The 12498-nt window shown below is 41.3% G+C and overlaps 1 protein-coding gene and 1 pseudogene across 6 annotated transcripts in view; one reads left to right on the top strand and one right to left on the bottom strand.

The window, feature by feature from the left end:
• The first annotated feature begins 1057 nt into the window (after positions 1 to 1057).
• LOC121558528 lies at positions 1058 to 5659 on the top strand (annotated as a pseudogene).
• A 5015-nt stretch (positions 5660 to 10674) lies between these two features.
• Positions 10675 to 12498, bottom strand: part of LOC121558529 (pericentriolar material 1 protein-like) — a 34791-nt gene continuing 32967 nt past the window's right edge. For 3 of the 6 annotated variants that reach the window (XM_045218999.1, XM_045219001.1, XM_045218997.1), the window contains 4 exons: positions 12232 to 12456; positions 12059 to 12118; positions 11389 to 11533; positions 10697 to 11090 (listed from right to left, as the gene is read on the bottom strand). In XM_045218999.1, coding sequence (XP_045074934.1) covers positions 10777 to 11090; positions 11389 to 11533; positions 12059 to 12118; positions 12232 to 12456 — 744 coding nt within the window. In that variant the 3' untranslated portion in view covers positions 10697 to 10776. Of the gene's footprint in view, positions 11091 to 11388; positions 11534 to 12058; positions 12119 to 12231; positions 12457 to 12498 lie in introns of all 6 variants that reach the window. The other 3 variants (XM_045219000.1, XM_045219002.1, XM_045218998.1) reach the window with 3 other exon arrangements.

A 12498-nucleotide genomic window follows, 5' to 3' on the forward strand; every position in this document is an offset into this window, starting at 1 on the left:
TTATGGGAATTGAGTATTTGGTAATAACAATCTGTACTTTGTTATATACCCCTTTGTTAATGATCAATACCTTTTCTTTACAGTCTTTTTTCACAACCACAATTCAACACAATCACAATTGCTTTTTTGTCTTTTAAGCATATTTGAACACAGGCTTAACACCTAACAAACACTTGGTACTTTTAACATAGGCTAGGCCCTGTTGTTACCTCATATCCCAGGAATAATGCCTTGCATTACACCTGGGAAGAAAACATACTTCCATTTTCTCAACTTGCCATTGGCTCAACTTATCCCAAGGCAAACATTTTGACTATATTAGCCCACACAGCTACAAGGATGCACTTTAATGCTAGTTTTATGACCTCATATTGAAGCTTATAGAGGCACAAACTGATGTATAGAACAATCTTACAATTATTTACTTTGGTTTTGATACAAGCGTCATGAAACCTCTTAACACAAATTCATTTGACTTGTTGAAAATCGTTTTTTTGGACCTAACTTGCTTAATACTTTTTCCATACTTTTTCACAGACTATTTATTTTGTATTCGGTTTCCTAGAAACAACGGTTGCTCAGTTTACCCCTGGCTCAATTTACCACACTCTCTACTACAGCTTCAAGGTGTGAATATGGCAAAGCTCCTCAGCTTTAAACTATTTTTAACAGCCTTTGATGACAAGCGAATTTGCTTAAAAAATTAATTTGTCACACACAACCCCTTTCAGTTGTTTTATGAGTAACCTGTGCCCAACTTTAACTACAATAAGCCCATTCTATTGCTCTTTAACTGCCAGTCATGTCATGTGCTTGTTTTCACTTCAGTATAACAATCAGGAATGTACCAGTATCAGGGATGGGAGGACATATTTATATATTTTCTCATCAGTAGAAGCCTATTTATACGCTTAACCATTTTATGTGTGATAAGCGACATAAACAAAACAAATAATGTATCTGAATCAGAGAAAAATTAATGTATAAAATCTGTTGAAGCCGCATGCCCATAGTGTAATGGTACGCTCCTCTCAAATCACGAGGAAAGCATGCACTTCCGTATTTTGAAGCGGACCAAAAGTTAGAAGAAGCTTCACACACAAACAACGGGGCACAAGATGGATTGGTTGTGTTCTCTTCTCTTGGTGTCCTTATCTGCAGTATCGGCACAGTTTGTGCCACCGGTAAGTGCATCCAAATACTGACTATTCTGTCATCGTAACTGTCAGCAAAATATTAGTTAGCCTGAGTGCTAGCTAGAAAGTGTGTCTTCACCTGAACAAAGCTTTACTTTCTATCGCCCTCTAACAGTATACCGAAGAATGTCAGACGGGCATGTACCCTCCCAAAGGTCCAACGTAAGTATTGCCATTAGTTAGTCACAGTGTGCTTGCTAGTTGTCCAAGGTGCTGTCAATTGTCCAACTAAACAACTTGCATAAGTTTTGTAACACCTGGCACAAGCTCCTAGCTCATGCATGAGGCAGCACACCTTATGCAAGGTAAACAGGAAGTGTTTGTATTGTGTATAACCAGGTGCATAATGTCATTAGCTACCTGCCTCTGTCCATTGTAATTGCACTGGGGCAACTATGACTACTGTAGTAACTACTTTAGTGACTAATGTGAATGAGTCTCACATGACAATATTATGCAATACCACTTTCAGGGGATAGTAAAGTGACCTCAATGTCATTATGCATCAATCTAAAAGGTCTCATGTCACGGTTTTGATCAGATTCAAAGGGTCCGTCACCTGGTACACAATAGACCTGGATTTGCCCCCCAGCGAAAGATGGAAGCTAATCATCACCAACAAAAAAGCTGAGGTGAGAGTATTACATGTCTTGTTCATATCAATTTCAATTACGTAAATGTATTTACTATAGGATCAATACTTGTACTGTTTTCTTATTCACTATTTGTCTGGTTTTCTTCAGTTGGTCAGCATGATCCAGGCTATCAGGGATTTGGCCAACGCTTTCGTTCCTAGTGGGAAACTAATAGATTTGGTCGACAAGGACTTGGTGAGAGCGTTTGATCATTTCACTGGAAAACTCTATTACACCTCGTCTCATAAAATAATTTCAATTATTGTTTAATTTGATCATGTAACTGTTTCTCCATGACTAATGGTTTTGTGTGTTCTGCAGCCTTTGATAGTGAGTACCCTTCCCTACCCATTCAACGAGGAAATAAAAGGGAATTGCGACTGCCTCGGGTGTTCCCCTTGGTAATATACAGTAACCCACAATTGCCTAATTTCAACCCATGACCGTAACTTCACTATCATTCGGTCTCTAGTTTCTGTCTCACCTCCCTCCTATTCTGATTGTATTATACATGTTTCATTCCAGGCGAGGTTGTCCTCTTCAACATCTTCTATGAGGTCTTCACGGTGTGCACTTCTCTAGTGGCAGAGGACTCAAATGGTAAGTAACTCATGTTATGTTATGACACATTTGAATCAATACTTTAGTTATGCAGCAAGTACATGTCATCATAGTAGGACGTGATGCTTGAAATTGTCATGTACACACAGCATTTTGGTTTCTCCTTGCATTGTCATAGGTAACCTTATCCATGGGCGGAATATGGACTTTGGACTATTCATGGGGTAAGAATGTCACTGCTACGGTTTAGTGACAAAAGAAGGCATATCAAGGGTCCTACCACACATTGTTTTGTGCTCCATTGTGTTAATAGGACACTGTAGCTATTACAAACCCAAATCACTAGTCAGTCACTGATTTATATAATGTGGTTATATAATGTGGTTTGCATTTGTTATTTGGATGAACAATACCTTCTAACCAATGTGATTTGTTTTTCACTGGTTTTCTGTCAACTTTTTTTCCCAGTTGCTACACCGTTTTATTCTTTACTGAAAAGAATCCCCTTATATTGTTTCTTTCTCTACCAGGTGGGACATGAAGAACAGGTCCTGGCTGATAACAGAGAAACTCAAGCCTCTGGTGGTCAACATCGACTTCCAGAGAGGCAACAAGACGGTCTTCAAGTCCACTAACTTCGCCGGCTATGTGGGCATGCTGACTGGCATCAAGCCGGTGAGTTCCAGTCTGCTCGGGCTGCATTCAGCAGGCACAAATGGAAGAAAGCAACATTTTCAAATGGGAACATTGTCAGAAATCCCTTTTCATGCCTTTAGAACGTGACCCTGAAGTGGTGTCTTTTTAGCCAATGATGACAGAAAAATAAATGGCTTTCTTACATCTGTTTTAATATCATGGTAGTTGTGAAACAGTGTAATGTTTGACACTTTTTTTTACATTTCTCATTTTCTTTGAAGCATGTTTTCACTCTGACCATGAATGAGCGCTTCAGCCTTGATGGAGGGGGATACATCGGTGAGCTATAAAACTCTCCCGGTCTCTCAATCAGTACTTATAGACCTGTGATGAATGCGGAGCGGGGAATGTTAAGTGTGTCTGTCCTTTCTCAGGGATCGTGGAGTGGATCCTGGGGAATAGAGATGGGATGTGGATGAGTTTCCTCACTCGCTCAGTCTTAGAGAATGCTACCAGGTATCTTTCCACTTTCATGGAAGTATCAAATTACAATATCATGTCAACCGTATTTATATGTATATGTTTTGTTATTGAAGGTAATAATACCCATTCTTATTCTTGCTTTAATATGATGGCAATACTTAGTGGAATCAGAGATAAGGGCTGTATTATGGAGGAAAACCTGAGTACATTCAAGACCAGCATTTTGAAATGGACATTTCTTTGGTCTCACAAACACACCCTCTCTTTAACCCTGTGTGTATGCAGCTACGAGGAGGCTAAGCACCTTCTGGCCCAGACCAAGCTGCTGGCCCCGGCCTACTTCATCCTGGGAGGGAACCAGACGGGCCAGGGCTGTGTCATCACCCGCTCCAGAGTCCTCAGCATCGACATCTGGGAGTGAGTGGCTAAAAACGCTATATTACTATCCAATTTCAACTACTGAAATTATAGTCTATAAACACACCAGCCCAGCACTAGCATGTTTGATTTGAAAAGGTCTTGGGGGTGGGAACAAAAGACGGCACACCATTCTATTCCAAAATACCACATTTATGCTGTTGGAAATCCTTGAGTCCAAATTTCAACTAATGAAAGTAGATAATGATGCCCAAGATTACCTTGCATCACAATAGTCATACAAATCATATTGTTAAACACTGGGTTTGTAAAACATTCAGGGATGTGATCAAGACTACAAAAGCAGGGAAATCTGTCTAGCCGATAGGTTCGTTTCTATTACATAAGGATACATGTAGATATTCCTGATTTAAACAGGAAGCATCAAATTCCTAAACATTGTACTCCTGTGTTTGTTGTGAAGGGATTGATCTGAAGCTGGGCCGCTGGTACGTTCTGGAGACCAACTACGATCACTGGAATGAGCCTCTGTTCTTGGACAACCGCAGGACTCCAGCCATGAAGTGTATGAACCAGACCATGCAGGCAGTGAGTACTGAGTACTACAACCATAGATAAGCCATAGATGCATAGGTGGGCAGACTACCAACCATTCCATGGCTGAACAAAAAGTCAACTATATAATTTGGCTCTGCTCCTTACATTATATTTCTGGATGTTTGTTTTAATTTCCTGTACAAAAGGAAATCGGACTCAGTCAAGAAAGTATCTTTGTGCTAAACAAAGTGCTAAGATTCTTTTCCCCTTTCCTTTCTCCTCAGAACATCTCACTGAAGACAGTGTACGACGTGCTGTCGACAAAACCAGTCTTGAACAAGGTGAGCCCTTATTTACTGTTTTATCATTAATCAACCATATCGCAATGAACGATTGAATAAAAAGTGTAATGCATAAGTCCGGAGTGACATTGACTTCTTCTCGTCATTGCAGTTGACCACATACACCACGTTGATGGACGTGAACAAGGGAAAACTGGAATCCTACATCCGTGACTGCCCCAACCCCTGTATGCCCTGGTGAAGCCTCCAACACAGACCTCAGATCAGTTTCTAAATGATCTATTGCACAGAACGGTGGTGGGCTCAACTGATTCAGGAACACAACTGGAGAATCCTGTTGTACATATTTCAAGTCTTTGCACTGTAACTAACTGCTCTGATCCAAATATTGCCTCAACCTCAATTGCTTAACCTGTAACACTCGTATCCGTATACAGGGTAAAAATGGCAGATTTGGGCACTAATAAGCCCCTAAATTGGAACATAGTGGCTGTACAGTAACATGCTATACATGACGTCAGAGCTCTGGTTCTCCGCTTCACAGCTCTGTATGGGTTTTGACTGACAGCCATTCTGAACTTGAGCACCACACTAAAAGAAGTTGCCTAATTACCGGAAGGGCTGGGGGCAACTTTTGTAAAAAAAAAATTAAAGAAGAAAAAAAAGGGAAATGTTGGAAATTTAAAATGACTATACATTTTGAAAGATGACGTTGAGGATTATAATAAATACCGCTTTGATGTCATATAAGCAAGCCAAACACCTGAGTCCAAATGTGCACTTTACATTTCCAAATCATAAATCTCATGTCTATACAGTGTCAATGTTTATGATCACTATGCTTGATGTAGTTACAAGATGACATGCCATCATACCCTTGGTTGTTCTGAACAGAATGAGCCCATTTGTTTATTGAAGAAAATTCACTGCACCTGAATGCACTCAAGACTCCTTTCTATGCGCACCAAAATTACGATCTGTTTCTCTGAATTGCCTTGGAAAGCCTAACTAAGATCGTATTACTTAGCTAGTCATGTGGGCAATAGAACAAGCATTAAAATCATGCCCACCTGACCCAGATTGCAATTTATAATGGACAGTTTTTGGATTGCATAAACAGTAATTGTGTGATGGCGGGGATACAGGGCTGCGTTCCAAACGAAACAAGTGTGCTCTAGTTCCTCAACGGCACAGCTAGGAGAGCTAAAAAAAAAAGTGTCTTATAGTTGCAGACAGTCATAAGTGCATTGACATTTCTTAGAAACTGTCCATGCTTTGGAGGTGGATGGACCGAGACACCAGGTAGTCCTCACTCAAACCCTTGTAAAAATTGTCTTATGTTGCACCTACCCCACATTTTCCAGGAATAGTCTTGTTACTGGATGTATCCGGATTTTTATTTATTTTTAGATTTCATTATCAAATGTACTCAAAGTACACTAAATGGCTAAAATGCAAATAAATGTGTAAAGTTTGGATTCAGTTGTCAGGTGAACGGTTGTGTACTCTCCTTGGTCAAATAATAATTTCCCCCATTATATCCATACTGTTCCCTTTCAATTGCTTCCATGGTCATGAGCATATGACTATCCATATAGGCTAATTCCCACAAGTGTAAAGGGTTAACAAATGGCACCTCAATTTTTGTATGCTGTTCACTGCTTTGTTACAAATTAACAAACACAATTATATTAGCCCATCATTATTTCTATCATCGATAAGAGCCTACACGTTCTACCGCGGTAGGGATGATAAGGGAGTGCTTGGTGCAGAAAAGGCCTCTGTTCACCTATTCTATATGGCGACCGCATTTCGATTTACGGGTCACGGAGAAGAGGACATAAGGAGTTAAGAAGAGGACAGATTTTTACCTAATTGAGAAAGTGCCCAGGACACGTTAGCGCCAGGTATAAACTGGGCACATGAAAGCATTGATCAATCAGTTCATAGTTCCAATTTTTTTGCATTCAAGTAATCTGATTATGGGTCTTTTATGTCTACAGACTTCCAGTAAACTACACTAGTTAAAGACAAGCCACCGCTTTGAAAAGTTCCATCATTTTATTCTTTAAAACTACATACAGTAGTTAACATCTTTAATTACATGGAAATCATGGGAAACTGCCCCGAGAAACAAAAGCAAAACAAAAAGAGATCAACATGCCTACAAAAGGTAAAACTAAGATTTGGAAGGGAAAAGGTAACATTAAAATAGTGCAGTAAAGATGACCAACAGCCCCATGACATGAGAAGGAAAAGATGTTAGGTGCCAATGTAGTCTACAGCCAAAGGTGATGCAACGCCTCACCAGCAGCCTGAATCTAGTTTGAAGTCGTACTTGTAGTTCTTTAGCGTTGTAGTTCTTAAGAGTTCAAAGGGTAAATTGCTTGAAAAGCATGGGCGCTAGCGAGAGAATAAGGCAAGGCCAAGAACACAAACAAATAAAACAATTCAAAATGACAAAACCGATTTCAAACTGATCCCATATCCGGAAAAAACAGAACTAAGGCGATTTTCAACAAGTTTGCTAGACTAGAGGATTCAAACGAGGCTTGTTAAACTTTATACGTAACACAGCAGCATAGAGCGAGAGAGAGACCCCACCTAAAACCCCAAATCAGCAACAAATCATAGAACACATTCAGGAATCAGGGGCCATATGTATCAAGCGTCTCAGAGCAGGAGTGCTGATCCAGGATCAGGTCCAGCTTGTCCATACAATCAATATGTATTATGATCTAAAAGCCCAAACTGACCTTAGATCTTCAGCACTCTACTCTGATGAGCTTAATAGATACAGCCTCAGGAGTTAAAATAAACAAAACCGTATTGGTTACATTACAGTTATAGTTGTTTTAACCATTGTAGTTGTTTTGAACTGTTTCGAGCGCAGCTTAGTCACTGGCACGTCCTGACATTTCTCGCCAACCCTTGCTACCGTCCAATAATCAAATCATTAAGTACCAATAGGAGTCTGAACATCTTTAGGGTTATTCTGTAGTGGTCAATGAGACGGTGGTCATTCGACAACGTTTGTACAAGACAGTCTCTTCATGCACTTTGTGCACCTATCGTTTCTGTAAGAAAGATGGAGAAAAAAGTAGTAGAAGGATTCTATCTTTCTAGAGATATCGCAAACACAGCAGATAGATACAATAGTATAAAGTATAAATAGTCATTCATAACATAGTATATAGGCAACATTTACTTGTCTACATGACAGAATAATATCAGTTCTGCAACATACATTTATTTACCTGGACATTCTGTGAAGAAGTTGCGCTCTACCGGTTTCATGAAACAATTTTGAATTGAAAACTGTGCCAGACAGTGCATCATTTCACTAGGTACTTGTCTGTACCTACCTGGTTCTTTGAGTGTGTGTCCATTTCCCACTAGTCCAGCCAGTGTGTCAGTGTTCCCACTGAGGATCTCAGCAGACAGATTATTATTCTGCTGTTCCTCGACTATCCTCTTCTGGAGCGCCTCCTGTTCATCACACAGAGAACATTATTAGATTTCATAAGACCAATGATCAGACAGTTTGTAAGAAGAGGAAAAGGGAAGTGGACGTATCGACAACAGGGGAAATGGAGTCATTCTGGCTAGTCCCACCTCACATATGACACTGAGCTGCATGGGTAAGTCCTCCACTTTGACAAAATCTTCCTCGTCTGACTTCTGGCTGCGTGTTTCCTGATCCCACCTCCTGCATGAATTAAAATTAAAGCGTTAGAGTATATAAATCATAAAGAATTAAAAAGGTATAAATCATAAAGAATTAAAAGGGTATAAAGCATAAATAATTAAAAGGGTATAAATCATAAAGAATTAAAGGGTATAAATCATGAAGAGCATTTGGAGAAGTAATAAAGACATTGGAATACATAAAATAAAAAAAATCTAATTACAGACTTGAATCCAATACAATTTTTGTAGTAAAAAAAAAAAAGAGGGAAAAAAAGGACCATAGGTCGGTGTAGTGGTCTTACGTCTATGTTGATCATGACGGGTGACTCTGTGTCGGGGCTGCTGCTGCTGCTGTTTGAGCCCTGGGAGTGGGAGCCCTCCTGGTTGTTGGTGGTTGCTGGAGGCCGTACCTCCTGGCTCTCCCCTCTGGCCTCCCGCGCTCCACACCCTCCGCCTCACGCTCTTCCTCTGGGAGTCCACCACCTCGATGGACTCGGACTCTACTGCTCTTGACTGGGGGGGGATAATCAACAGGAAAGTTTAGGACAGACAGGCGAAGGTGAGGGAAAAAAGGAGGGTGGGAGAGACATACAGTGGGGGAAAAAAGTATTTAGTCAGCCACCAATTGTGCAAGATCTCCACTTAAAAATATAGAGAGGCCTGTAATTTTCATCATAGGTACACGTCAACTATGACAGACAAATTGAGAGAAGAAAAATCCAGAAAATCACATTGTAGGATTTTTTTATGAATTTATTTGCAAATTATGGTGGAAAATAAGTATTTGGTCACCTACAAACAAGCAAGATTTCTGGCTCTCACAGACCTGTAACTTCTTCTTTAAGAGGCTCCTCTGTCCTCCACTCGTTACCTGTATTAATGGCACCTGTTTGAACTTGTTATCAGTATAAAAGACACCTGTCCACAAACTCAAACAGTCACACTCCATACTCCACTATGGCCAAGACCAAAGAGCTGTCAAAGGACACCAGAAACAAAATTGTAGACCTGCACCAGGCTGGGAAGACTGGATCTGCAATAGGTAAGCAGCTTGGTTTGAAGAAATCAACTGTGGGAGCAATTATTAGGAAATGGAAGACATACAAGACCACTAATAATCTCCCTCGATCTGGGGGCTCCACGCAAGATCTCACCCCGTGGGGTCAAAATGATCACAAGAACGGTGAGCAAAAATCCCAGAACCACACGGGGGGACCTAGTTAATGACCTGCAGAGAGCTGGGACCAAAGTAACAAAGCCTACCATCAGTAACACACTACGCCGCCAGGGACTCAAATCCTGCAGTGCAAGACGTGTCCCCCTGCTTAAGCCAGTACATGTCCAGGCCCGTCTGAAGTTTGCTAGAGTTCATTTGGATGATCCCAGAAGAGGATTGGGAGAATGTCATATGGTCAGATGAAACCAAAAAATAGAACCTTTTGGTAAAAACTCAACTCGTCATGTTTGGAGGACAAAAGAACGGCTGAGTTGCATCCAAAGAACACCATACCTACTGTGAAGCATGGGGTGGAAACATCATGCTAGGGACCAGGACGACTGATCCGTGTAAAGGAAAGAATGAATGGGGCCATGTATCTGAGATTTTGAGTGAAAACCTCCTTCCATCAGCAAGGGCATTGAAGATGAAACGTGGCTGGGTCTTTCAGCATGACAATGATCCCAAACACACTGCCCGGGCAACGAAGGAGTGCCTTCGTAGAAGCATTTCAAGGGCCTGGAGTGGCCTAGCCAGTCTCCAGATCTCAACCCCATAGAAAATCTTTGGAGGGGAGTTGAAAGTCTGTGTTGCCCAGCGACAGCCCCAAAACATCACTGCTCTAGAGGAGATCTGCATGGAGGAATGGGCCAAAATACCAGCAACAGTGTGAAAACCTTGTGAAGACTTACAGAAAACGTTTGACCTGTGTCATTGCCAACAAAGGGTATATAACAAAGTATTGAGAAACTTTTGTTATTGACCAAATACTTATTTTCCACCATAATTTGCAAATACATTCATTAAAAATCCTACAATGTGATTTTCAGGATTTTTTTCCCTCATTTTGTCTGTCATAGTTGACGTGTACCTATGATGAAAATTACAGGCCTCTCATCTTTTGTGGGAGAACTTGCACAATTGGTGGCTGACTAAATACTTTTTTTCCCCACTGTAAAGGATAGGAAAGCGGGGGGAATGGGGTTAATTGAGAATCAGAGGGGCTGAAAACACAAAGACATCCATCAGACCAAACACTGCTATAATGAAAACACCCGACAGCCATTTATCAAAATGTGGACAATGTACACAGCAAAAGGTAGACGTAAAGAAAAACGGGCACTATTTTGGCTGGCTAAAAGCTAAGAGACAGTGAACGTTCTTACCATCGTTACTCTCAGAGCTTTCTTGGTCCGACTTTGTCTCTCGGTTTCCATTTGACGGGGCTTCATTTGCTCCCTGAAATACAGGAGAAGATGGTAACTAGACAGTCTAATGGAAGTGTGTGTACTGAGTGTGTGTTTCCTAACCCGTTGCTCTCCGCCATCATTGCTAGCCTGCAGGGAGGTCTGGACGTCCGGGGGCTCAGCTTCAAACTCCTCCATCTCCTCCACCTCGTTCTCATCCTCCCCGCTGCCGTAGTTAGTCAGGGCCTGGGTCTCCGCCTTGGACAGATCTGGCCAAGAACATAAACCATGAAGGGTTAGCACTGGGAGGTAACTAGTCTAGGGTGTGGCACTCTTCATAATCCTAGTAGTAGTAGGAGTTTACTTGGTTGGAAATAGGTAGGCGGCACTTGTAAAGCCACGACAATAAAAATTCACAACAAATCCTCCATTGTTAACCTGCAGAACACTCGTTCACAAGCTTCTTCTAGTAGCTACGGTCACTAGCAAGGTTCGCTGTGGTTGAACTCACTTTACAGAGTAGCTTTTATGCTAATTGAGGCTTCTCGCATTGTAGTATTCACTCACTAATAGAGAGTGGCAGTCCCTCTCCATCCTCCTCTTCCTCCTCCTCCTCCACCTCCACCTCGGAGGCCTCGCTGCTCCTGCTGTCCTTCCTCTCTCCTCCGTGCCGCTCCCTCTCGGTCTCTTTCTGCTCTGTCTCATCTTCATCCTGTCACACAGAGGGAGATGTAAACAGTTATTTAAGACATTTACACACAGAGGGAGATGTAAACAGTTATTTAAGACATTTACACACAGAGGGAGATGTAAACAGTTATTTATACACACAGAGGGAGATGTAAACAGTTAAAGACATTTACACTATCCTTCCAACCTTTAGACTACACCAGGGGTGTCAAATTAGAATTTTCTTTAGACAATTTCTTGGGGTAGAACATTTACTCAATATACTTTAAAATGACTAAACCAAATTGAAACTGTGTAGAAATTATACAAATGGACCTACATTCATACAGTGTCCAGCTTGCTAATAATCACTGAAATGAAAGCTAGACAGTCAGGGAGCGTAAAAAAAAACAAAAAACGCTGGAATATTTTTGCTGATTTTGACGCTGAGGAAATAACACATTCTGAGTTTGACACCCCTGGACTACACAATGTGTAGTCTAAAAAGAGACAGATCTGGCTTGAAACCACACTAGAAAAATCAGATGTTGAATGTTGATTTCCTCACTTTGTCTTCATCGAGATATGCTGGGGAAAAGGCCTTCTCGACCTCCGGCGACTTGTTCTCCTGAAAGTAGACAAATGTTTACCAGTCTTGAAATGGATTCCCTCATTTCATTATAGATCGAATGACACACACACACACACCCACCCTCCCCAGACTCCTTCCCCTCCACCTACCTCATTATTCCTGTGTTCCTGCTTGACTTGGTTATTAGGTGGTTGTCTCCTGTTCTTGTGCCTGGCCTGGGAGTTAGTTATAGTAGCAGTACTGATGCTGTTGCTGTCCAGATCCTGCATGAGTCTGAAGAAGGCCAGCTCATTAAACAGGATCTCAGAGATCTCCACCAGCAGGTCCTCGCCACAGTCCTTTAGAGTACGTCCTGCAAACTTACTCAGAGAGTCCTGAGGGGGAGGGAGAGAAACTTAGGGCTCCATTTTGATAAT

Source organism: Coregonus clupeaformis, unplaced genomic scaffold, assembly GCF_020615455.1.
Source record: "Coregonus clupeaformis isolate EN_2021a unplaced genomic scaffold, ASM2061545v1 scaf1964, whole genome shotgun sequence".
Lineage (NCBI taxonomy): Eukaryota > Metazoa > Chordata > Actinopteri > Salmoniformes > Salmonidae > Coregonus > Coregonus clupeaformis.